At 41.5% G+C, this 27,106-nt stretch overlaps 2 protein-coding genes across 2 annotated transcripts in view; one reads left to right on the plus strand and one right to left on the minus strand.

Moving 5' to 3' along the window:
- WDR70 (WD repeat domain 70) overlaps nt 1–5,094 on the minus strand; it is a 151,860-nt gene extending 146,766 nt beyond the window's left edge. The window contains exons 1-2 of the mRNA XM_060236068.1: nt 4,977–5,094; nt 1,117–1,179 (exon numbers count right to left, since the gene is read on the minus strand). Of these exons, the coding sequence (XP_060092051.1) occupies nt 1,117–1,179; nt 4,977–5,001 (88 nt within the window). The 5' untranslated portion in view covers nt 5,002–5,094. The remainder of the gene's footprint in view (nt 1–1,116; nt 1,180–4,976) is intronic.
- A 1,355-nt stretch (nt 5,095–6,449) lies between these two features.
- Nucleotides 6,450–27,106, plus strand: part of NUP155 (nucleoporin 155) — a 41,366-nt gene continuing 20,709 nt past the window's right edge. Inside the window, exons 1-18 of the mRNA XM_060236060.1 lie at nt 6,450–6,677; nt 11,153–11,290; nt 12,638–12,734; nt 12,959–13,029; nt 13,552–13,644; nt 13,934–14,100; nt 15,364–15,469; nt 18,447–18,520; nt 18,672–18,763; nt 18,892–18,989; nt 20,112–20,264; nt 20,384–20,484; nt 22,328–22,498; nt 23,563–23,673; nt 24,375–24,469; nt 24,953–25,041; nt 25,952–26,014; nt 26,095–26,245. Coding sequence (XP_060092043.1) covers nt 6,539–6,677; nt 11,153–11,290; nt 12,638–12,734; nt 12,959–13,029; nt 13,552–13,644; nt 13,934–14,100; nt 15,364–15,469; nt 18,447–18,520; nt 18,672–18,763; nt 18,892–18,989; nt 20,112–20,264; nt 20,384–20,484; nt 22,328–22,498; nt 23,563–23,673; nt 24,375–24,469; nt 24,953–25,041; nt 25,952–26,014; nt 26,095–26,245 — 2,009 coding nt within the window. The 5' untranslated portion in view covers nt 6,450–6,538. The remainder of the gene's footprint in view (nt 6,678–11,152; nt 11,291–12,637; nt 12,735–12,958; nt 13,030–13,551; nt 13,645–13,933; nt 14,101–15,363; nt 15,470–18,446; nt 18,521–18,671; nt 18,764–18,891; nt 18,990–20,111; nt 20,265–20,383; nt 20,485–22,327; nt 22,499–23,562; nt 23,674–24,374; nt 24,470–24,952; nt 25,042–25,951; nt 26,015–26,094; nt 26,246–27,106) is intronic.

Genomic DNA, 27,106 nt, shown 5'->3' on the forward strand with positions numbered 1-27,106 from the left:
TCAGCAGCTATTAGATCTGGTAAGACCTCACCTGGAGTATTGTGTTCAGTTTTGGGCACCACATTTTAAGAAGGATATAGACAAGCTGGAACGGGTCCAGAAGAGGGCTACGAAGATGGTGAGGGGTCTGGAGACCAAGTCCTATGAGGAAAGGTTAAAGGAGCTGGGGATGTTTAGCCAGGAGAGGAGGCAGCTGAGAGGTGATCTGATCACCATCTTCAAGTACTTGAAGTGATGTCATATAGCGGATGTCATAAAGATCCTTTGGATTCGGCTCCTGCTCAACATGCAGGCTCAACATGGTTTTTCATGCAGACAGTCTTGATTTACGTGAGTTTTCCTCTACAGTTTTAAAACATTCTTGGGGCCCAAAGCTTGCCACAGATCTCTAACTCTAAAGACCATGTTGCCCAAGATTAACCAACACACTTATTCAATAATGTTTATTAATGCCATCATTCTCCACTTTTCAGTTGGAGAAAAGTTGACTGCGGGGTGACATGATAGAGGTTTACAAGATAATGCATGGGATAGAGAAAGAAGTACTTTTCTCCCTTTCTCACAATACAAGAACTCATGGGCATTCGATGAAATTGCTGAGCAGTCAGGTTAAAATGGATAAAAGGAAGTACTTCTTCACCCAAAGGGTGATTAACATGTGGAATTCATTGCCACAGGAGGTAGTGGCGGCTACAAGCATAGACAGCTTCAAGAGGGGGTTAGATAAAAATATGGAGCAGAGGTCCATCAGTGGCTATTAGCCACAGTGTGTGTGTGTGTGTGTGTGTGTGTGTGTATAATTTTTTTGGCCAGTGTGTGACACAGAGTGTTGGACTGGATGGGCCATTGGCCTGATCCAACATGGCTTCTCTTATGTTCTTATGTTCAGTTAGATTGTGTCCCAAAACGGCTTACACTTAAAGTGCATCACATTTAAAAAAAAAATTAAAGCATCTGAAAATAAGATAAAGCAGAAATTTTTATTCTTAAAAAAAGGGTATGTATCCTACTTTATGCTCTTAGGGAGCCTTGCTCCAACTTAAGTAGTTCTTACATTGAAGGAGGAGTCTCAAATTAAAGAACTATTTCAAATTTTATTCAATCTCCTTTACTCACCAAAGCCTGAGAAGCCCATTGTAGCTGCCAGTTCTGGATCAGGTCCAGCCACCAGCTCAGCATCTATAAGGAAGAAAGAAAAGTCCATTCCTTCTGGTATGTGAGTCTGGGATTCATGAATGGGATGAAACAGTGTCAGCTGAGTATAACCCCTAACATTCTCCAACTGTGCTAGATGAAAGGATTCATTGAATTAATTAATTAGTCTGAATTAACAGTTTACCCGAGGCAGCAAAACTGTGCACTGTAGTTAACTAAATTCAGCTCTACTTTCAACAATGGACTGGTATCATAAGATTTTGAAAACAACTTAAGGTTGCCAGTCTCCCTGGTTTGGAGGTCCTCCCCCAGCTTCAGAATTATCAGAAAGCAGTGTGTGTATGTGTTAAATTGCTGCACACTCCATTATACCCTATGGAGACCTGTTCTCATAGGATATAATGGAGAATCAATCTGTGGGTATCTGGGAGGGCTGTTTTTTAAGATACAGGCACCAAATTTTCAGTATAGCATCTGCTGCCTCTCCTCAACCCCCCCCCCCCCAAGTTTCAAAGAGATTGGACCAGGGGGTCCAATTCTATGAGCCCCAAAATATGGTGTCCCCATCCTTCACTATTTCCAATGGGGGCACTATTTAAAAGGAGTACAGTGCCTTTAAAAGTGATGGTCAAAACTCCCTTTGGAGTTAAGTCGTGCTTGTCCCAACCTTGCTCCTGGCTCTGCCCCCAAAGTCCCCAGATATTTCCTGAGTCGGACCTGGCAACCCTAAATTAACTCTTAGGACAAAACTGTTTCCTATATAAGTAGAAATAACCAAACCAAAGCTTACCGGTATGTATATTATAATCAGTGTTCCCCCTAAGCTGAGTTAGTGTGAGCTAGCTCACAGATTTTTAGCCTTCAGCTCACACATTTTTGTCTTAGCTCAGGAAGGATGACCCCAGAGCACGATAATATATGCAGTAGCTCACAACTTTAATGTCAGTAGCTCACAACTTTAATACGGAAAAAGGTAAAAGTCGGATCTACACAGATCTTCATGATTTCATATGATTTTTACACTGAAATGAAATCAAACCACTATTAGTCTGTAGGTCCTGTCTTAGACTATAGGCAGGACCACAAAAATCATGCCCTCGTGGATTTGTGGCACCACAGAAATCATGGATCCACAGCTTCATAGCAGCACCATGGACCAAAAACTTGGTTTTGAACCACGGATCCTCATGATTTTTGCTTTGGGCCACCCCAAGCGCAACGTCCAATCACATACCATGTCCGTGGCCACAGTTTGCACCACAGAAATCATGGATCTATGGCTTCGTGACAGCAACATGGACCAAAACCTCATGATCCTCATGAGGATCCTCATGATTTTTGCTTTGGATCCCCCCAAACTCACCATCAGATCACATATCGTGTCCATGGGCAGAGTCTGCACCACAGAAAACATGATCCCACATCTTCGTGGCAACACCATGGAGCCTATACATGGTTTTCAAACATGGATCCCCATGGATCCTCTGGGGTTTTACTTGGAGTCACCACAACATCTCCATCAAATCACATCATATCCACAGCACAACTTACACCACAGAAATCATACATCCACGCTCTCTTTGAGAAGCCATGCTGTAAAACTTGTTTTACCATGGATCCTCATTGGTCTTTGGGGGTTTTGCATTGGATTACCCCAATATCCCCATCATATCACATATCATGCCCATGGTCACGGTTACATCAGAAATGTCTTGGATCTAAGAGTTCAAGATGGTTCTGAAGCACAGATCCTCTTGGATCCTCAGAGTCTTTGCATTCAGTCACCCAAACATACCATAAAAAACACCATAAGATATGTTCATGGGCATAGCTTGTTCCACGACTTGCTCCATGGCTGCAACAGGTTGACAGATCACACCCAAAGAGTGCTTGTGAATGGTCCCTCATCCTCTTGGAGAGGAGTGACAAGTAGAGTGCCTCAAGGATCTGTCCTGGGACCTGTTTTGCTCAACTTCTTTATAAATGATTTGGATGAAGGAATAGAGAGAATTCTTATTAAATTTGCCAATGATACTAAATTGGGAGGGGTTGCAAATACAGTAGAAGACAGAAACAGGATACAGGATGACCTTGACAGGCTGGAAAACTGGGCTAAAACCAATAAAATTAATTTTAACAGAGATAAATGTAAAGTTCTGCATTTAGGTAGGAAAAATCCAATGTATGGCTATAGGATGGGGGAGACTTGTCTTGGCAGTAACTACCCGCAGATTGATTGGGTCAATATGTGTTCTGGTCAGGAGAAAAAGATTTAGTTTCTAGACACTCTCCATGACTGTGCTATGGAGCAGATTATCACAGAACCTATCAGGGGTGGGGCGATCCTGGATTTGGTCCTCACTAATGCCCAAGACCTGTTGAGAGATGTAAAAGTGATTGCACCGCCTGGGAGAAGTGACCATAATGTTATTGATTCACCATTTGTATAAATATGGAGTTGTCCCAAAAGACCAACACAACCTCTTTTAACTTTAAAAGGGGTAAATTCTCTGACATGAGGAGCCATGTGAAGAGGAAACTGAAAGGAAAGGTAAACAGAGTCAAAACCCTTGGGGAAGCTTGGAGGCTATTTAAAACCACAATGCTAGAAGCTCAGATAAAATATATATCACAAGTTAGGAAAGGCACAAATAGATATAAGAAAAAGCCTGCATGGTTAACAAACAAGGTAGTGGAAGCTCCATGGTGCTGCCATGAAGCCGTGGATCCATGTTTCCTGTGGTGCAAACTCTGCCCATGGACACGATATGTGATCTGAAGGTGAGTTTGGGGGGATCCAAAGCAAAAATCATGAGAATCCTCATGAGGTTTTGGTCCATGTTGCTGCCACAGAGCCATGGATCCATGATTTCTGTGGTGCAAACTGTGGCCACGGACACGATATGTGATTGGATGTTGAGCTTGGGGTGGCCCAAAGCAAAAATCATGAGGATCCATGAGATCCGTGGTTCAAAACCAAGTTTTTGGTCCATGGTGCTGCCATGAAGCCGTGGATCCAGGATTTCTGTGGTGCAATCTCTGCCCATGGACATGATATGTGATTGGATGGTGGGCTTGGGGGGATCCAAAGCAAAAATCCTTAGGCTCCGTGGTTCAAAATCAAGTTTTTGGTCCACGGCGCTTCCACGAAGCCGTGGATCTATGATTTCTTGGTGCAAGCTCTGCCAATGGACATGATATGTGATTGGATGGTGATCTTGGGGTGGCCCAAAGCAAAAATCATGAGGATCCATGAGGATTCGTGGTTTGGAAACCAGTTGGAAACCGTGGTTTTCCACAGTTGTGGTGCCACAGATTCGTGGAGACATGATTTTTGTGGTGCTGCCTATAGTCTAAGACAGAATCTACAGCATGATGGTGGTTTGATTTCATTTCACCGTAAAAATCATATGACTTCATGAGGATCCATGCTTTGGAACCCTATTTTTGCAGTGGTGAGGTGCCACGAATCCATGGGGGCATGATTTTTGTGGTCCTGCCTATAGTCTAAGACTACAGTCTAAGACAGGATCTACAGAATAATATTGGTTTGATTTCATTTCAATGTAAAAATCATATGAAATCATGAAGATCCGTGTAGATCCGACTTTTACCCAGACCCTTTTAATACCAGCAGCACACAATGTAGATTTTTTTGCTCACAAGACGCTGCAGCTTAGAGGGAACATTGAGTATAACTACACACAAACTTTGTAAATGTTAATCTTAATAAAAAATAGACCGGGGGGGGAGGGGAAATCAGCAATGCATGCAAGCCTGCAAATTCCCCAAGAGAAGAAACCACCACGGCTGCCACTCACCACCGTCCGTTCCCGGCTGCTCCATCCCGTCGATCCTACGCTGTTTTCCACACCGGGTAGCCCTTGGCAGGAAGCGGCCATAGAGATGACGGCTGCGTCAGAGGAAGACCTTTCCTGTGGCTGATGGAGAAGGAGCGACCCCTGATGGCCGGAGGAGCGCAATTCCCGAAAGGTCGCTTGTACACCAAGCGGTGAATTTCAAAAGTGGAGCCCATTTATCCAAGAAAGTTGCCTCCTTCAAACAACTGAGGTTTTCTTCAAAGTAACGCCCAGATCGTTTTGGGGACGGATACAGCCGTGTTCAGCATCTTGTTCAGAATCATATTCCTCACAATACTATGACTCTCATTGGCTGTGCTATCCCGAATGACCCTTTGAAGCCAATGGACTTAAGATGGTGTTTCTCTTTTTAGGATTCTAGAGGGCCCTGGCCATGTTAGTGTATCGAAGCAAAATTACACAGGAGCCTAAAGTGAGGCTTTTTTCTGAGTCAAAGCTTGTTTCATCAGATGCACGGAGTGCTGTCCTTAATCTTTTAGGTCCCACTGGATCACACCTAACAACCCTTATCCTAGAACTTATTCAGGATTGCATGCTTCGTGAAGCTGAGTCTGGCCCTCAGGGATGCCAGTCTCCAGGTGGGGGCTTGGAGATCTCGAATCTACAGATATCAGTTCCCTTGGAGAAAATGGATGCGTTGGAGGGTGGACTCTGTGGCAATGAACCACGCTGAGGTCCTTGTCCTCCCCAGGCTGCATCCCCAAATATCCAGGAGTTTCCCAACTTTGAACTGGCAATCCTACACCCCCCCCCCAACACCTCTGCCAGAGGCCGGGAGGATCTGGTAACCCTAATTAACTAGCCTTACACTTCAGAGGAGGAAGATCGCATATGCGGAATGTTCCTCTCTGTTTAAAAAAATACACACCCTGCAAATGGTGAACGGGCACATTCTGCTGTGCTAGTTTTCTGCTTGCATGGAGTTTTACCCAAAGGAACACCCTAAACTGGTCTTTCTCTGCAGCCTGAACCCATTCTCTCCCGTCCACATTTTGCCTGAATTCAGTTTAAGTTGCACGTGTAGAATGGAACAGATTATAGGGATGAACGATCAGAAACAGGCACGTCCCCCCCCCTTTTTTTTTTCAGGTGTACTTTTGTCCCGAGTTTTCAATATACAGATTGAAAACCGTATTCAATGTTTATATCTGCCGCCCTCTCCACGCTTCTCTCTCTGAACGTCTCTTTGGCAAGAGACAGAGCAACTGAGAGAGACAAGCGGACTAAAACTTCTGGTTAAAAACAAAAAAACCCTCCACTATACGGAGTTCTGAGTGGCACCGCTCTATCTCTACGGGGAAAGCCACCCCACTCTATTCCGCATCAACGCCAATGCTATACCGGAAGTGTTCACTAGCACTGCGAGAGCGTCGACTGCTTCCCTATGCCTCCCGGCGCGCGCGGTGGGTGCCGGGATTTGGCGCGTTAGGGCTGTTCGCCCGGGCCTGCTGCTGCTGGGAGTTTCGTGAGGCGATTCGGTGGCGCCTCGCATCGTGGTCGCCATGCCGGTGGCCCTCAGCCCGGCGGCCGCTCCGGGCTTGCAGGAGGCGCTGGAGAACGCGGGGCGCATCATCGACCGGCAGATTCAAGAGGACCGATGCTACCCGGACCTCTCTGAGTTGCTGGCCGTGTCGGCGCCCGGTGAGCCGAGCGGGAGTGGGCGGGGAAGAGCCACTCTTGGTCCTTCAAGGCTGTATGACCGCCCTTGGCAATGGGCCGCCCCTGCCCCTTTTGAAGTATATCATGCCGGTATAAGCTGGTGTTCCGTGGGCAGCCCCTCGCGTGGATTTTGTGTTGTTGGCCATTTGTTGTGACCCCCCTTTCCCTTCAAGGAGCTCAAGGCGGTGCGCAGAATCCTTTCTTCTTCCTTTTTATACTCACAACAACCCAGCGAGGTGGGGTAGGCTGAGAGAAGGGAATGACTGGTGTCAGAGAAGCACCCACACCCAGCGAGTTTCGTGGCTAAATTCAGGGCAGGCCGATGGACTTTGTGATGCCTTCTGCTTGGGGCTAGTTCAGACTTCGGAGGCCCCGGTTTACACGTGCAGGAGAAATGAGCTGGGAGAGTTCTACCTGTAGGGAACTTTTTAACGTTGGGGGAATTTTCCAAAAAAAACAGTTCCCTCATTTCTAATGTGCATGTGAACCAGGCCATATTTTAAAGATGATGGTATTGGATTTATATCCCGCCCTCCGCTCAGAGTGGCACACAAATCTCCTTTCTCTTCTTCCCTCACAACAGACACCCTTTGAGGTGGGTGGGGTGAGAGGGCTCTCACAGCAGCTGCCCTTTCAAGGACAACCTCTGCCAGAGCTATGGCTGACCCAAGGCCATTCCAGCAAGTGCAAGACTGGAGAATCAAAACCGGGTTCTCCCAGATAAGAGTCCGCGCACTTAACCACTACACCAAACTGGCTCTCTAGTTGCATAGACAGTTGCATAGCCCATTTTAGTTATTGAGACATCATCTATGTGCGTAGTTTACCCCTGTTGTGCAGAGAGATAAAGCAGCAAGCTAGGAGTTGCATTTCATCCAACCATATTAAAATTTAAAATCGGTTTTTAAAACAATGGAAAACTACTAATACGGTGAAGTTGAACTCTATACCAACATTGGATCAGTAATAAATAGTCTTTCAACAGGTGTTAGTTTATTCTAGGCTGCACTCACACACTAAATAATGCACTTTTGATCCACTTTCAGTGCACTTTCCAACTGGATTTTACTATTTTACTGGCAAAATTAAGTTGGAAAGCACATCAAAACTGGATTGAAAGTGCATTGTTTAGTGTGTGTGATCACAGCCCTAGTTTGCAGTTGTTTTAGCTGTCCTGTGGATAGCTGAGCAAAATGGCTAGTGATGAATATACATGAACGTCGTCTGATCCAGCAAAGCAATGTTATGCTGTTGCATTTTCTTCTTATGTTCCAGTCCTCACTTCCCCAGGAGCTTGGGTCAGTCACATACTTTCAGCCTAATCTACCTCACAGGGTTGTTGTGAGGATAAAACAGGAGAATGATGTAAGTTGTTTTGGGTCAGTCACACTCTCTCAGCCTATTCTACCTCACTGGGTTGTTGTGAAGATAAAGCAGGAAAGGAGAATGATTTAAGCTACTTTGGATCCCCATTGGAGACAACAGTGGAAATTGTTCTTGCATCAAATAATGCTCACAGTTCCCTTCTGCATTTTTGCTGTATATAGACACGTTTTACATTGTACTAATTAATTCATTGTACTAATCATTGGCTAATTAATAGGAAGCAGAGAGTGGTATAAATGGGCAGTCTTCGCAGTGGAAGACGGTAAGCAGGGGGGTGCTGCAGAACTCAGCACTGGGTCCCATGCTCTTTAACTTGTTCATTAATGATCTGGAGTTGGGAGTAAGTAGTGAAGTGGCCAAGTTTGCAGATGACACTAAATTGTTCAGGGTGGTGAGAACCAAAGAGGATTGTGAGGCACTCCAAAGGGATCTGTTGAGGCTGGGTGAGTGGGCGTCAACGTGGCAGATTTGGTTCAAGTGGCCAAGTGCAAAGTAATGCATATTGGGGCCAAGAATCCCAGCTACAAATACAAGTTGATGGGTTGTGAACTGGCAGAGACTGACCAAGAGAGAGATCTTGGGGTCGTGGTAGATAACTCACTGAAAATGTCAAGACAGTGTGCGATTGCAATAAAAAAGGCCAACACCTTGCTGGGAATTATTAGGAAGGGAATTGAAAACAAATCAACCAGTATCATAATGCCCCTGTATAAATCGATGGTGCGGTCTCATTTGGAGTACTGTGTGCAATTCTGGTCACTGCACCTCAAAAAGGATATTATAGTATTGGGAAAAGTGCAGAAAAGGGCAACTAGAATGATTAAAGGTTTGGAACACTTTCCGTATGAAGAAAGGTTAAAACACTTGGGGCTCTTTAGCTTGGAGAAACGTCGACTGTGGTGTCACATGATAGAGGTTTACAAGATTATGCATGGGATGGAGAAAGTAGAGAAAAAAGTCCTTTTCTCCCTTTCTCACAATACAAGAACTCATGGGCATTCAATGAAATTGCTGAGCAGTCAGGTTAAAACAGATAAAAGGAAGTACTTCTTCACCCAAAGGGTGATTAACATGTGGAATTCACTGCCACAGGAGGTGGTGGCGGCTACAAGCATAGCCAGCTTCAAGAGGGGATTGGATAAAAATATGGAGCAGAGGTCCATCAGTGGCTTTTAGCCACAGTGTATATATATGTGCGTGTGTGTATATATATAATTTTTTTGGCCACTGTGTGACATAGAGTGTTGGACTGGATGGGCCATTGGCCTGATCCAACATAGCTTCTCTTATGTTCTTATGTACTTGGTGATTACTGCAATTGATCTACATGTACTAATATGACTGCCATAGTTTCATGTAGATAGCTGTGTTTATCTATAGCAGGGGTGGCCAATGGTAGCTCTCCAGATGTTTTTTGCCTACACCTCCCATCAGCCCCAGCCATTGGCAACCGCTGGCCACCGCTGGTCTATAGTAGTAAAACAGGTCAAGTCCAGTAGCATGAACATAACCAGGGTGATAGAAGATACCATATCCAAGAAATGTTAGTCACTTCAGTTAAAATAAAGATTGCATGCTTGGGGGTGGCCTGCCCTCTTGCTTTTTGACAAGAAAAACTACTCAAAATATGTTATTTATGCTTATCCTAGGCTGCTATTTAAAAAGAAATATGGTACAAGTGTGCTTTCAATCATCCATTTATTCGTTTTAGAACAGTACATACTTTATTTTTTCAATAAGCAATTTAAAACTGACATTTTAAAGCTGTAATAAAACTGTTGTAGTGTTCATGGTATAACTCCAAACTTGTAATAGTCTCTTAATTTATCATCTGAACTGTACACCAACATTCCTTGGGGCTAGGCTCTGTGCTTCCTTCTCTGTTATCATCTCTCCCCAAAGTACAAATTCAGGTTCTTACTGACTAGTTGGACTACTAGTGCTTTGTAGCATATTCTGAGATGTGAAAACTTTTGTTTTTTCTGTTCCTAGCCCCATAGCTGATTTTTGTCTTTGGGCTGTTTTTTTAAATTAATGTGAAATTGTTCATTGGATTGCATGCCTTGTGATTGTTTTATCTAGACTAGGGGTGGCCAAAGTTGCTTAACATAAGAGCCACAGAGAGCAAATGCCCAGTGTTTGAGAGCCACAAAACATTAACATCCGATGTTTTGAGAGCCGCAAGACAGGAAGGAAGGAAAGGTGGAAAGAAAGTAAATAGATGGGGGGAGGGAGGGAGAGGTGGAAATAAAGCAACTTCAACTTTAAATGCATTCTCCAAGCTGGCCACCTGGGCAGTGGGGAGGGCTTCAAGAGCCACACAATATGTGTGAAAGAGCCACATGGCTCCTGAGCCACAATTTGGTCACCTCTGATCTAGACAGCTTTGAGCAATTAGGCAAGACAACCTAGAAATTATTTTAATAAATACTTTGCTCTATGGAGTCCCCTGTCAATCAGCACTGACTTGGGATGGGGTGCATGGAATTGCTGGCAAAGGGAAGGGGGCTAAAATTTGCTACCTGTGTGAGGATACCTTGGATCCAACTCTGTGACTTCTTTGTGGACTGATGATCTATTTTGTTAAATTAAAAAAAAATCAGATGTCTATGGAACACTTATATATTCTTGTGATGTGCGTAGGTCCAAAAGACAGTTCATTTCTCATGTTTAGAATTATACTAACAGTTTTAAGATTGGTGGGCATATCTTGTCACATATTGATTTAACTGAACTGAATTGTAAAGATCAGGACCAAGGGTTGTAAGCAGTGTTCCTTCTATTTTTTTCCCTAGTGAGCAGAGCAGTTTACATCCTGAGCAGAATATAACTGCTGTAATCCTAAAATAGGCAGTGCAAGACCCTGCGTTTCTGCTGAGCTTCCTGTGTTAATGAGTGACTGTTCATGCACACAGCTTAGAGGGAATACTGGTTATAAAGAGAAGTACTGACCAGTGGATATATTTTGAGCAGAAGCCTTTTGGGATTAAAGTAAAGTTTTATGGAGGTCAAAATATCCAAGTATTTTTCTTCATTCATTTTCATTATATCACTTTTCTTACTAATTACAGGCAGTCCCACCGTTTCTGGAATGTCCGATATGGATTATCCACTACAAGGACCTGGTTTGCTTTCTATTCCCAATCTTCCAGAGATCAGCTCAATTAGAAGAGTTCCTCTACCCCCTGAACTGGTTGAGCAATTTGGACGTATCCTAATAGTAATACTAGTGAGGAGCCTGTGATTTTTACAGGGGCAAAGGGGGGGGGGAGCTTTAAGCTATCAACTCATGTCTTTTAGCTATAGTATTCTTTTCCCCTGGCTTCTCCTTTTCCCTCTTTGGGTTTTGGGAGCAATCCTAAGCAAGTCTTCTTGGATGTGAATCTCATTTTATTTAATGAGGCTTATTCCCAGGAAAATTTTCCTAAATTTGCAACTCTAGTCTCCTCCTTTTATCATAGAACAAGGAATCACTGTCACATTCCTCTGTTTGTTGCTGTGCCACTGCTGTTGTCTCAAACTCTCTCATATACTGCTGCTACTAATGTTACAGTATCCTTTCACCCTTCTGTGAAAAGAGCATTGGAAATGGGGCTGTGTGTCCAGGGTGTTCTAGCCACACAGCTCTATACAATAACCTTTTCCCGCAATGTGGAGAAATGATTTTATATATTTATTTATTTATTTGGCTTATATCCCACCCTCCCCGCCAAAGCAGACTCAGGGCGGCTCACATTTCCATAAAAACATAACATAAAAGCCAGATAAAAATTGATATAAACCATAAATGTAACATAAACAAATACAAGACTATATAATATATGAGATGTACAAGTCCTTTAACAGCATGTCCTTTAACTGAATGTTTGAACTTTAGTTGTATGCATAACTTTTTATCAATAATTTCACCATTTTGACCTGCCATGAAAGAAGGTTGATTCAGGTGGGAAGCCAGGTTGGTCTGAAGCAGTAGAACAAAGTTTTGAGTTCAGTGGCACCTTTAAGACCAACAAAGTTTGATTCTGGGTATAAGATTTTGAGTATCTAGTTAAGTATCCCTTAGATAATATTATGCACAAATAATGATATGTTTAGATTATTGACCATGGCTGTACATTCTAGTCCTGCAAATGATAACTGCTCTAACTTTTCTGAAAAGATAATGGTGGAGGTAAATTATTAGAGTGTTTCATAAAAATTCAGAAATGAGAAAGGAACGTGGGGGAAAAACCTCAGTTTATTAAGTTCTCAAATTCTCAGGCAGTCTATTGTCAAGGACTCAGCTACAGATATGCAGTTTGTTAGTTACCAATAAAGGCTCTTGGGCTTTTCACAACTTGAATTTATTCCTTTCCTTAAGGATATATTTGCTAGGAAAGTATACTTTTCACTGCTGTTCCTTTGCATGAACCAACTTCAGGAATCTGTTAAACCTACAAGTAATGCAAGAACTGATACAGGCATTGTCAGTTTTACACGTATATAGTTTTTGTCTTGTATACTTCACTCACCTTTAGACTTAAGAGCATTTTTTCCCTTAAGTCTTAGCATTTCAGATATGCAGTGCAATTGTATGATGGGAGTGTTTCCTGAGATCAACAGGGCATGGCTGACAATCGACAGTGACATCTTTATGTGGAACTATGAAGACGGGTATGTAGAGGATAAAGTCCTAGAAATAAATATCTTTACATGGTATCACATGTGAAATTGGTTATAATGTATGTGATCTGTGTAAGAATTTGGTTGGGGCAATTTAGCATATTCTGGATAAGACATAATAATAATATAATAATAATAAATTTTTTTCTGCTGAAACATGATTGCAACATAAAATAACTTTATATTTAAATTTATTTTCCATTTTTTTTTTACAGGGGAGATCTTGCTTATTTTGATGGTCTCAGTGAAACTATCCTTGCTGTCGGTCTTGTAAAACCAAAAGCAGGTAACAGACCTTGTAACAATATTCACTTTGTCTGTCTTGCTGGATATTTGTTCACAGTATTGATTTTAATTTTGGGAAATGAATATTCTTACAAGTCAAGCTTTCTGGCTTACCTTAATTTTGTGTAAACCAGTGTTGCTGTCTTATTCTTGAGGCTTCACTGCTGAAACAAGATCAGGATAAAAACTTTAGTGGTTACAGAGCTGCAAGTATTTTATAGGTTCCTTTGGTTGGTAGCTCTTTATGTTTGAGTAACGTGTACTTTGTATGGAGCGGGAAGAATTTGGGTTTTACTATTTTATTTTTTAATATTTCTAACTATTATTGTAAGCTGCCTTGAACCACAAGGAAAGATAGGATATAAATGTTTTGTTAAATAAATACACATGATCACAGTCTTGAATCTTGATGAATTTTGAAACCACCATGATCACTTATTTGCGAATTTTTTTGTCTATGAGGATCTCGTGTGTCCGTGCATGTGTGTGTATTGACACTGTGTGCTGGTTTCTATATTCACAGGAATCTTTCAGCCACATATAAGGCACTTGCTGGTTTTGGCAACTCCAGTGGATATTGTCATTCTAGGGCTCAGCTATGCAACCTTGCAACCAGGTGATTCTAATTTCTTTTTAAAAGACAATTTACTTGCAGGGATTTGTTTTGGAAATAACTGTGAGTCAGCATTGCTTGCAGTGAGTGAGAACTGCAAAATGTAGAGTTTTTACTTAATGTGGGCCATTTCAGGTTGAAAGAACAATTAAAAATACACTGGGGTGGAATAATGCTTAAGCATTTCTTATCTGTTACCTCACTGCACATATTTCATAGAATGGTGTTAGTTGCGGTATCCATGTCACTAAACTAGCAAAACCACAATAAATAATTTCCTTTATTTAATCAGGTTCTGGAGCCCTCAATGACAGCATGTCTGGTGGAATGCAGCTTCTTCCCGATCCACTCTATTCACTCCCCACTGATAATACATACTTGCTAACTATAACCTCAACAGAAAATGGGCGTATTTTTTTGGCTGGCAAAGATGGCTGCTTGTATGAAGTTGCTTACCAGGCAAGAGAAGTCTGCCAGAGAGGCATCTTTTCTTTCTCTTTGGGTCAGCACTGTGGAGGGATAGGGGGTGTTTTTATTGCACTATTTTTACTTGTGTATCACTGTGTGCTTGTTTGAAAGAGAACAATAAGTTTCTAAATGCAGAAATACTAGTCTACAATCTTAACCAGCCTAAGAAACATTCCTAAAGTACAAACTTACTTTGCAAAAACTAGATTTAATTTGAAGTTCAGTGCAAGTTATTAACGTATCTATACTAAAGTCCTTAAAGTATGAGTCACACATAGCAACAAATTGGTTTGTAGTTGTGGGGATGAGCTTGGTGAAATTTCATGCTTCGGTGCTTATGTGTGACTAAGAATTAAGTGCAATAGTTTGTTTTTTCCCAAATCATGAACTCTGGTTTATTCTCTGCCATCCAAACTATAGTTTAAACCTAGTTTGTATGAGGGGACAAAGGAATGAGAGGGGAGCGCACAAGTCCAAAGATCATGCAAGCTCAATCCTACAAGAAAACCATGTATTGTCTTTTTGTATGAGTCATGAGAAAGTTACAAGTATTTTTTTCTACAAATAGGAAATTTAGCTAATTATGTCAGTGAATTCTATTCTGTAGACTGTGAAACTGTGTTATGCAACTGTTTTTCAAGGCAGCTTTCCTTCTTAAACCCTTGCAACAATTGAAACTCAAGCTTCACACTTGTTTCATCAGTACACACGTGGTTACACTTAGGTGTATTGAACATAATGTAATGTTATCTTTGCAGAGACATTACACTTCTGTGTCAAGTAGATATGTGGTTGCATGTATTTAGCAGTTGAGATCCAGTGGGAGTGGGGTTACAAAATTATGAATAATCTAGGCTTTGCTTCCCCATGGAATAATTTAATTACAATACAAGGAATGGCCAAAAATATGAGCACTCTTTTCCAGCAGTGATGTGGAGCATGATATGGTCAAGTCCCATAATAAATGTGGCTTTACCTATCAGTAAAGGCTTCATAAAGTTGTACATCATATTCTGCCTGCTCATTGGCTCAGATATGTGTGCACACTTCTTCCCCCCCCCCCCCCCCCCAAATTCAAAATGTTTTGGTAGAACCATCTGGCCCAGGGTTCCCAGTCAACCACTTCTGTTTTAAAATGTGTTTCTTGTTTCAAATAATACATTCACTGTTAACTAAATATGTGGTGCAAATTGATTCAAAGTTTGCGTGATTATCTCTATAATGATAAGTTGTAACATTTTCTTATTTTTGTAGGCCGAGGCAGGCTGGTTCAGCCAGCGTTGCAGAAAGATCAATCATTCAAAGAGCACTCTGTCTTTCCTTGTTCCATCTTTGCTTCAGTTCACTTTCTCAGAAGACGGTAAGTGAAGAAAAATATAGAGAGCCAGAACATTTAGCAGTAACATTTAGGGATGGGCATGAACCAAACCACTGACAAATTTTGCCCTGTTCATGAACCCTCACGACCTGTCAGGAACTGCCATGAACTTTAGAGCAGTTTGTGACAGTTCATGGTGGTTCATGGATAGAGCAGAAAGTGGGGTTAAATGGACTCTGAGTCCCTTTAAGCCCCTGCTTTCTATTTCCTGTGAAAACTGCTGAGTGGTGGTGTCATGATCTGTGCAGGACTGGAAGACAAGGCCTTGGGAGGCCTAGGCCTAGAGAACAGTGTGGGAGTAGGAAGCAGACACAGCCTACAATCCCCGCAATGCCTGTTGCCTGCTGTAATGAATCAGTGTCCAAGGATTGTGTGAGGGAATTGATACATAAACTTTGTGGGCCGTGGAACTGTGTTCTTTTCTCTCACAGAGTCAGGCTGGGAGGACAGTCTGTGGCTGAGAGAAGGATCCTTCGCTCAGAAGGTAAAGTGAGTCACAGGCAGTCGGCCTGGGGGAAAGGGCTGTGGGCCCTGACGACTAAAAGGCTAGGGGGGAGTACAGGTAGCCGCGCTAGGGTTTATTTTCTTTTACCTTTATCCACTGTTATATATATAAGCACCTTGCCTTGTTTAAATACCCATCCCTGTATTAATAAACCTTTATCTTTCTAATGTTCTCTGCCTGGTCATCACACCTGTTTCTCGGCTAAAAGGGGCATTTTTGTTGGGCTTGGGAGGGTACTCTGGGCCTTCCCAAAGGACCATTAATCCAGACTTGTGGCAGCGTCAGTTGGCAACCCCATCTGGGTCATGACAGGTGGGAAGCTGCTGTGGTTCAGCTGTTTTATTCTGGTTTTCCACAAACCCCCACTTAAAGGAACTGCAGTCTCTTTCAACAGGGTTTGCATGGCCATGAACCGTGGTTTGGTTTGCAAACAACCTCCCAGTTTGATTTGGTTGTGGTTTGTGCCTTTCCCTAGTAACATTTGAGTTATGTAATAAAAGTTACAGGTGCGACTTCCTTTCTGAAAATTGAATGTTTTTATTGAGATCAGTGGTACAGTCTGCAGCTCACAGAGAGCCGCATTGGCAGTTAACATGAACCAAAATGGCAGAGTGACTACTGTATGCCCTTTGCAGCACCCCACATAACACACACACATATACAATGTAATAATTAATATTAAATATGTAACTACAACCTTTTTAGTTACCAGATTACCTCTGAACACATAAGGTTGTCTCCCCACCACTGCTTTTGAACGTTAGCCAACATTTGAATATCTGGAGTGAGGGGAAGGGCTCCTTCTCTGCCTTCCTGCTGTGTCCTCAGTTTCCTCTCTCTTCTCTGGGGTAAGCTTGCTCTCCTCCCAAGGGGAAGGAGATGTTAGAGGGGACAGGTCCATCCCTGACAGAAAGAATGCTTGCACAAGTCTCACAGTTTACCTATCATACAGTCCCTCCAGCAGCAACCATTTTAAGGAGGGAACCAATTGCTAACCAACAGTGCAATTGGGCAATGGCCTTGCCTGCTTTTCTGGAACATGGGAATGGTGCCACATTGCTGGTAACCAAATATATTAGGCAAAATAACTAAAAAGGTTCATAGATAGTATGTAAGAAAGCCACATGTGGCTCTTGAAGCTACTGAGTATCACTGATTTAGAAGACTGAAGAAGATTGCAGATTTATATTCCCCCCTTCTCTCTGAATCAGAGACTCAGAGCGGCTTACAATCTCCTATATCCTCACAACAGACACCTGTGAGGTGGGTGGGGCTGAGAGGGCTCTCACAGCAGCTGCCCTTTCAAGGACAATTCCTGTGATAGCTATGGCTGACCCAAGGCCATCCCAGCAGCTGTAAGTGGAGGAGTGGGGAATCAAACCCGGTTCTCCCAGATAAGAGTCCACATACTTAACCACTACACCAAACTGGCTCTTTATGTACATGAATCCATACATTGCTTTTTCTCAGACTCCAAACCATCTACATATAACCATTTTATTACCAAGTGGTTTAACTTTACATTAAAAATGGTGCCATGTTATTCTACTTTGGACATAAATAAGTTCTGAACAAGAATTTTGAAATGGTGTATGGGTAAAAGAAGATAAAGTTGGATAGCAGTGTCTTGTGTTTTAATGGATCTGATCAGAACTCTCAATATGAATTAAAAACCTTTCTAAATGAGCCATTCTTTATAATCCCCTTTGCTGGAAAGGATGTGGTGAAACTGGATCCTTCTTTCATTGTTGGTGGTCCTGCCAAAAAGTTCAGACCTTTTGGAATACCTTAATAAATAAAATTGAATCCATTACCAACGAAACCATTCCTCGCATCCCGGAATCTATTTTACTTAATTATTGGCCGAATAACAACTATACTAAACAAAAAAAGGAACTTATTTCCCTGCTGATTTTGGCAGGAAAAACTCTTTGGCAAAATGTTGGAAAGCCGCAAGAATCCCTTCATTAACCCTGTGGTTTCAGAAGGTGTGGGACATTGTTATACAAGACAAAATCGCTTTGCAACTTATTTTTAGCGACAACCCCAAAGTAGGAGAGAATTTTGTTGAAAAATGGTTTATCTTTCTTGATTATGTGAATGCTAATTCGTCAAAAAAAATGAAATGCCAAAGAAATACTTAAACTTCATTTTGTATTGATTTATGAGTGCTTCGCTTGATAAAGGGCGTTTAGACTTGGCTGTGAGTTTTGGAGTAGCAGAAGGTGAAAATTGTTTTTCTCCCCTTTGTCCCCTCCCCCCCCCTTTTTTTTTGAGTGTGTGTGTGTACTGGCTTACTTTAATGTTTTGGTGCATGTATTTATGTAATATTTGTTTTGTGATATATTGAAAAAATAAAAAATTTTGAGTTTAAAAAAAAATGAGCCATTCTGTGTCATAATCGGCTGTAAATAAAAAACAATAATGTGTTTTTTCGAACTACTCAATTTGTAGATCCTATAGTTCAGATTGCCATTGACAACTCCCGAAATATCCTATACACACGATCTGAAAAAGGTGTGATACAGGTATGTCTTTTGATACTGCGTTTTGACTCCCTTATACACACATGTAAAGATTCACAGTTCTTCTTTGATGAGAACTTGCTATTTGTATAGCTGTTCTAATTCTGTCTTCCAATAACAAAAAAGCACTAAATACAGTATAATTAATTTACAGGTTTATGATCTAGGTGCAGATGGTAAAGGGATGACAAGAGTTGCCTCCGTGTCCCAGAACAGCATTGTGTCTGCTGCCGGAAAAATTGCCAGGTAGAATGTTTACACCGGTGACTAGTGCTCAAACTGTCTGTCTACTGTGTTGAATTGTTTGGTATGATCTTGCTTAGATGCACAGGGTGCATCTGTTACATGAATTACTATATTGGTTTCCTTCTTAGGACCATAGATCGCTCGGTGTTTAAACCTATTGTGCAGATAGCAGTGATTGAGAATTCTGAATCTATAGACTGTCAGCTATTGGCAGTCACTCATGCAGGTAAGAATTCAGCAGCATCCTTTTCTGTATTGCTGAGTGTCATTTCTGTTCTCTGGTTCAGACACTTACTGGACAGCAATCCTTCTTGCTTGATGGAGAAGCTGTTGCATACTTAGTTTCCCCATATGACTGGCTTATACAGTCATGCCTTTGCACTGTTTTTCAAGGGAAAGACTTGTACAAATCATTGCACATATGGGCCTCTGCACAAAGTGCTCATCTTGCATGGTGGGCAGTAGAGGGGTTCACACCAAATGAGGAGACTAGCCACTTGAAATTTGGAAGCTATGGAGGAATGCCTAGGGATGGCTGGTCAAGACATAAAGGGCATCAGTGGGCATCAGCCAACAAAGCAACAAGCTGAGAAAACTGTTCATGTTGGAGAACCGTGCCAAAGCTGCCTTGGGCCTAGAGAGGGGAGGAGCTGTTTGCTATAGGCAAGGGATGAAGCCAAGGTATGTGGAGAGGAAGAGATGCTTAAAATTGAGTTCTAGATGTTAATAGGGAAATTCTGCGGGTTGTGACTTCAGTCACTACAGCATTGTGGCCTGGGAAATCGCCAAGAAGCATGCATGTCAGCAGGGTTGAAGTCTGCCTAATTATTTAATTAACCATCCAGTTAATTGGCTGCTGGCTTCTTAATAGCTTATATAACACTATCTTTAAGTGAGGGGAATTAAGCAGCATTGTTTTCTGAAATTGTTCAGTAATTAGCTTAGTAGGACTAGACTGCATAGCATCTTGTATTGGCCTGTGATTTGCGCAAGATATGTTATCAATGTACCGGCATTAAAGTTGTGAACTACTGCATAAATTATTGTGCTCTGGGGTCATTCTTCCTAAGCTAAGACAAAAATGTGTGAGCTGGAGTCTAAAAATTATGAGCTAGCTCACGCTAACTCAGCTTAGAGGGAACATTGGTTATTAAGCCTGCTATGGAAAGCAGATTTTCATTTTCTTGTTTTAAAAAGCTTCTCTTATTTTTGCAAAAGGTGTTCACCGATGAGATAGTTAACTGAAGAATATCGAGGGCATTTTCTCGAAAGTGTGTCATTATCAATGAAATAATTGAACAGGAGCCAAACAAATTTCTAAAAGCACAATCATATTTTTTTTCTTTAGGCGTGCGGATGTATTTTAGTACGGCTCAGTTCAAGCATCCACTAGCTCGTCCTGCAACATTAATGTTGGTCCACGTCCGCCTTCCCCCAGGTTTTTCTGCTGCTTCTAATGTAGAAAAACCATCAAAGGTGCACCGAGCTCTCTATAGCAAAGGTAAATGCTTCCTTTTCATTGCTTGTATAGTAAATACAGTCCTTTTAGTTTGGTGGAATGAAAATAATAAATTGTAAAAACTTGATTTTAAAACTTATATCTACTCTCATTTTTGTTAGGTGTTCTTCTGATGGCAGCATCAGAAAATGAGGATAATGATATCCTGTGGTGTATTAACCATGATTCTTTCCCTTTCCAAAAGCCGATGATGGAAACCCAGGTAATTTAAAAACATTTTTATAGTACTTTTAAAAGTAGCTGGTGTGAGAGATTATTCTTTTTCCCCAATAAGTTTTTAAAATCTTGATATCTCTTTGGGTATGTTCTGATTCTGTAAAAAAAGGTCATACTCCTCCTCCCACCTCCTCAGTTTGACAACCCTGTGCTTCATGTTGTGTGAAAATGCATAAATGTGTCACAGCAGGTCCATATGTGCGAACATAAGAAAAGCCATGTTGGAGCAGGTCAATAGCCCATCCAGTCCAACACTCTGTGTCACACAGTGGCCAAAAAACCAGGTGCAATCAGGAGGTCCATCAGTGGGGCCAGGACATTAGAAGTCGTCCTACTGTTCCCCCCCAGCACCAAGAATACAGAGCATCACCTGTCCCAGACAAAGAGTTCCAACAATACGCTGTGGCTAATAGCCACTGATGGACCTCTGCTCAGTATGTTTATCCAATCCCCTATTCAGATACAAGCTTTAGTGATGAGGAAAAAATACAACTGTAGACCCATTGCATGGTGGGGACATGATATTCAGTGCAGTTCTCATTTCCTTAGCAATTGGAAATTTTTATGCTGAATAAAGGATGGAATCAGAATTTTTCTGATAACAGTATTTGCCAGGGGCTGCCCATTCCTTCTCATGTCAGTTTTTTACAAAACCCTTCCTTTGAATCTATGCTTATTTTGATAGGGTATTCTTTATTAGAAATGCTTCCTTTTATGTTGAGTACTGGTGTTGAGTTTGAATAGCTTCCAAGCTTGCAGCATCTCTAGACTTGTTTACTCTTTGCACTCTGGTCCTATCTGATGATCAGAAATGGCTGAGGTGGATGGGATACTAACTAAATGAATACACCCATGAACACACAAAGTTGCCTTTTACTGAATTAGACCATTGATCCATCAAAGTGAATATTGTCTACTTAGACTGGCAGTGGCTCTCCAGAGTCTTAGACAGAGCTCTTTCCCATCATTTATAAACCGATCCTTTTAGCTATAGATGCCGAAGATTGAACATGGGACTTTATACATGTCAAGCAGATGCTCTGCCACTGAGCCACTTCCCCTCCTGTCACTGGTGCAAGTGTTCTAGTCTAACTGGGAGGTGGGGCTTAAGCAGCCTAGCTGCACCCAGGCAAGTGCACAGTAGCCTGATATCCATGCTTCACACAACATCAGGATAAGCCTGCCTTGTACCAGCTCAAGACTGCCCTGTGAAACATCTGTTAACGGACAATGCTAGACTATTATAGTGCACAGTTTGTTAAGTACAAACAGTACAGATGTCCCCTCCACATGTGTAAGTGACAGGAATGGGAAAGCACAATCTGCCCATCCCACCCCCAACCATAGTATTATCTGCATAAGACATGGCAACCCATTTCTCCAGAATTGGGGAGCCACAAACATACCTCCATTGAGGAGCCACTGCTGATCCAAGAAAACTTGCCCAATATTATCAAAGGACCTCACAGGATGAAAGATCAGATAACAGAAGAAGATGATGATGATATTAGATTTATATCCCGCCCTCCACTCCGAAGAGTCTCAGAGCGGCTCACAATCTCCTTTACCTTCCTCCCCCACAACAGACACCCTGTGAGGTGGGTGGGGCTGGAGAGGGCTCTCACAGCAGCTGCCCTTTCAAGGACAACCTCCGCCAGAGCTTTGACTGACCCAAAGCCATGCTAGCAGGTGCAAGTGGAGGAGTGGGGAATCAAACTGGCTCTCCAGTTTGGCTTGCACAGGTGCAGACTAGAGTACCTGCTATTTTAGCTGGAGCATGACATCTGGTTATGTGCTTTAATTTTTTGCTCTGCAATTTTTTTATTCAGATGACTACGCGAGTTGATGGGCATTCTTGGGCTCTTTCGGCAATCGATGAACAGAAAGTTCAGAAGATTGTAACTCCCTTGAATAAAGACCTGGTTCCAATAACTGACTCTCCTGTAGTTGTGCAACAGCATTTGCTACCTCCAAAGAAATTTGTTCTCCTTTCAGCACAGGTATGTGTAACATACATATTTGCTTTAAAATATGACAGTTTGATTTGAGAAGAAAAAAAATTATACAGCATTTGCAAAGGCACCTAAGTTCCATTCAGAAATAAATTTGTTACCTAACTCCAGATGATTTTTTTGTCCCAGAGCCAAACTCTTGAAGCCATCCTTACCTGCTACCACTGACTTGGAATCAATAGGGATCATTTTAGATGTGCAGAAACCTCTCCTAGTCTGCTTCAGTAATCAGCTGCACTAATGTATATTCTCTTAGTTTCATGGCTATATTTGCAGCCTTTTTATTTAGAAATAACACTGAGAAAGCATGTCATTTAGATGTTAATACTCTTTCATAAGTTTTAAAAAGTAAAATACACTGAAATTTAAAAAGGTCCTTAGCCATAACTGTGGGAACTGATGTTTAACATAGCTTCATAGCTATTACATCCCCAGGATTTGTTTGGTATTGTAAATTAATGTATGAAATACTGTAATTATTTAGTTAAATAATAACTAGTTATAAACACACACAAAACTAAAGTGCCTGAATGCTTTCAAAGGAGAGAAGGCAGCCCTTAATCAGTAGAGAGATGAGGTGCTTTTGACCTGTACATTCCCGTTATATTTATATTGTGTGCTGCCTTGCTTCCACTGAGAGATGCTCATGCTAGTTGACAGTCTATAACAGTTTATCCTGAATTTTTGCATGGAGCAATGGATTCAGGAAAGTTACCTGGACAGATGCAGTCTTTTCCTTGGTAGTACTTCATCAAGATGTTAAACAAGTCAAGAATCCAATGCCTAGTTCCCATGTAAATTGTTTCACGGCCTTTACATAAACATGACTGAATGCTCTTATGCTTAACCATGGCACAGTGGATAGAGTTGGCCGAAAGTAGTGGACTATCTAGAGAGCCTTGGGCATGCCACTTGATGACAGTGACCAATCTTTCAGCTTTGTCAAGTGGACTTATTAGTAGTTTGCTTTAAATGTAGCAGTGAAAACCAACAAGGTAAGCATTATAAAATACTTTGGCCAATAAATTAGGTTTTGTTCTATCTTTCTTTAGGGGAGTCTAATGTTTCATAAACTCAGGCCAGTGGATCAGTTGCGACATCTTTTTGTGTGCAATGCAGGAGGTGATGGAGAAGAGATTGAAAGGTTTTTCAAGTTGCATCAGGTAAGAATTTTTTAGCTTTCTCTGAAACTGTACTTAAAGTTGGTCATCTATGTTTAAGAATGAATGTGTTTGCTTCGACACCCTCTTTCAGATGAATGTGCTAATATGGAAATATGTTTTATCACAGTTGCAACCTTTGCCCCACATGTGCGAACATGTTTTTCCTTACATACTGCAAGATGGGAAGGGGGGGGGGAGAGACTGTGTTTGCAAAGCTTACTTTGCCACAGATGTAAGTAATTGCTCAAGGACCTCTCAATTATGGCCACAAAGCTGAGCAAGCTTTTAAATAATTGCAGTTTGTCTTCTTCATTTATAACTTCCAGAGTACATTAGTATTATGGTTGTGTACAAAAATATCAGTTGCCTTCTCAAATAGGCCAGAGATTCATCCAGTCCACATGCTGTCTCCAGCAGGGCAACAGCTGTCTTCCCTGCTGTTGCTTCCTTGCCCTGGTATTCAGAGGTTTGCTGCTTCTGAATTTGGAGAACTTTTTCTAATTCCTAATTGAAGGCCAAATGATCATCTTCATTTATTTTAGGGATGACGTTTAGGTAAGTTCTTGGCATCTTCAAGCAACAAGACATTTCTTACAAATTACTATCTTACTGCCCCAAATGGCCCATGCTCTCTCAGATAGTATACCAAAGGCAAGGCTTGTGTATCACTGTATTGATTTTTAAAATGATGTTTCTTACAGGAAGATCAAGCTTGTGCCACATGTCTGATCCTTGCCTGCTCATCTGCTGCTTGTGATAGAGAAATCTCTGCCTGGGCTACTCGAGCATTTTTCAGGTAAAATGACCAGTCCTTGAGTTCTGGAGATGGTATTTTAAAAAAAGAATTGATTGCATCCTAGTAACAGATTGAACTCTGGTTGATTGGAGCATATGAATTTATAAAGTGAAACTTTGCAGAAAGCTTCCCTATGCAGTAGTTGATCATTGCCATCTTGGGTTAACAGCATTGTACTGTCTTGTTCTTTTTTGTCATTAATGACCTAAAACAGGAACAGGCCTCTGAGCCCCACCGTACATAACAGCACATGAGAAGCATAGTTTAACTTTTGTTAGGAAGACCTAGGGTTTTTTCCCTCTGATTTATAGTTGTAGAAATATGGCCTTTTTTGTATTTAATTGGCAAGCACACATTTTGTATTTGTTGGCAATGTTGAGTGGGTAGTTTTTGACACACTTAAAACTATATTGTTTTAAGAAGACTCTGAAAAGCGGATTGCCAGTGTTTCTGAAATGACGTTTCTAATCTGTTAAATCTTAGGTATGGTGGAGAAGCACAGATGCGGTTTCCTTCTGCCTTGCCTCCTCCAAGTAACATGGGATCTATATTGGGCTCTCCTGTTCTACCTAGTGAGTAATGAATATAACTATGGCCTATTTATTTTTATGTTTACTCTTCTCCATTTGGCATGAGCTGTTTCCATTTATTTATTTATGGGATTTCTGTGTTGTCTCACTAGAGTCCTGCTCAGGGCAGCTTACAACTAAAAATAATTATGTTCTCAACATAAAAACATAAAACCATTTAAACAAGCTCAGGGACATAAGCAGCATAAATCTATCCATTAAAAAGACCTTAGGCCATTAGAAAAGCTGGAAAGAGAAAACTTTTTAATGAAAAGTATAGGTTAAAAAAGATATGTTTTGACATGGTGCTTGAAAGAGGCACCAGCCAAGCCTCAAGGCATTCCAAAAGTCAAGAGATACCCTTTCTCTAGTTGCATCTTGCCTCACCTTTGAAAGAGAGGGAGCAGGGTTCTTACATTGTCCAGATTGTGTTAGAAAAGTAACTGCGGTAAGATACTTCTTGAAAATCTAACCACATTCTTTCCTTCCCATTCCTCAGTGTTGCATAAATGCTTTCTGTTTACTTTAGTTGTGTCAGAACAAAATTCGAGTCCAGGAGCACTTTGGAGACCAGCAACATTTTTCAGGGTGTGACTCAAAACTCACTTCATCTGATACTCATGAAAGTTTATACTCTGGAATTTTTTGTAGGTCTCTTAAGAGAAACTGGTCTCAATTTTTTCCTGCCAATACAGAGTAAAACTCACATGAAACTTAAGTTATGTCTGTCTGGCCAGGGATTGTACATGATTCTTAAGGAGGGGAAGGAATAAAAATCAAATACTATATTTGTATTACCTCAAATGCATGTACTTGATTTGAGTTTGGGTTGTGTGTTTATAATTCTTACAGTCCCTTGAAGTCTTGATGGGAAATATTTTCTGTATAAAACATATTGCTCTTTTTTCTCTAGGTTCCCCTATGACTACTAGTAGCCCCTTCCCTAATCCAATTTTTTTGGCAACACCAATGCCAGGTATTCTCTTTTTAAAAATTATAATGGTTTACTTCTAGTATCTTGATATTATTGTGGCTAAGGATGTATTGATGTTGCAGGTTCGCAGCCTCCTACAGTATCAACACCAGCATTTGCTTCAGGCGGTCATATGTCTCAGCCTGGCACTTCAGTTAGTGGCATGACGGGCCCAGAGATCGTATTTTCTGGCAAGCACAATGGCATCTGCATATATTTTGCTCGAATTGTAGGGTAAGTTATTCTTGGAAATGAAGTGTGTGTTTGTGTGTTGAATGAGATAATACTTTATATCAAGCCCTATCGGACAAAAGTTAAACACTTTTAAAAATTATTTATATTATTTACACCCTGCCTTTGTCACCAGTGTGTGGTGGGGGGACCCAATGTGGCTTATGTTGTTGTTCTCCTCTTCTCCACAACTCTGGGGTTGGTTAGGCTAAGAGTGTGACTGACTGAAGGTCACCCAGCAAGCTTCCGTGGCAGCGTGCAGAGTTGAACCTGGGTCTCCCAAATCCTAGTCTGTCAGTGCAACCGCTACATCATGCTGAATTCCATTAATTTCAATGGGAAAAGGCTAAACCCTTCCCCAGTCAAGTAAATGGGATTCAAAGTGCTTTGCTTTTGTGCTTATTGTAAATATGTTGTAATCTTGTCCTTTTTTTGTGCCTGTCAGGAGGCAGAATAGTTAAAAGCTCCATCTGCTTTATACTTGCAGGCTTCATTTTAGGTACAAGAATACAAAGGATGTATAAACTGGGCAGCCTATTGTATTCTTCTTCCACTCTGCCTATCCTATCCAGTAGAAAGCTCACATTCTTCAGTAGAAGCAAATGTTTCACTTTGCCTGGCAAACTGAATTAAATACTTGCAGCTGCTTGTGCAGCTGTTAGGTTTGTTATGCTAAATATGGCAGCCATTGAAATGACTGAAGCAGACCTGAATTACAGCCTTATTACATAGTGAGGTGGCATGGAAGGATGTGTAGAGAGCTTCTCCTTGGTATCCACAGTTACAATGATCTCATTTTGTTTTGTAAGAAGTCGGTTCACACAAAATCCAAAACCAAATCCAGCCATGTCGGTTCACACAAAA

The sequence above is a fragment of the Heteronotia binoei genome, chromosome 4 (genome assembly GCF_032191835.1).
Source record: "Heteronotia binoei isolate CCM8104 ecotype False Entrance Well chromosome 4, APGP_CSIRO_Hbin_v1, whole genome shotgun sequence".
In the NCBI taxonomy this organism is placed as follows: domain Eukaryota; kingdom Metazoa; phylum Chordata; class Lepidosauria; order Squamata; family Gekkonidae; genus Heteronotia; species Heteronotia binoei.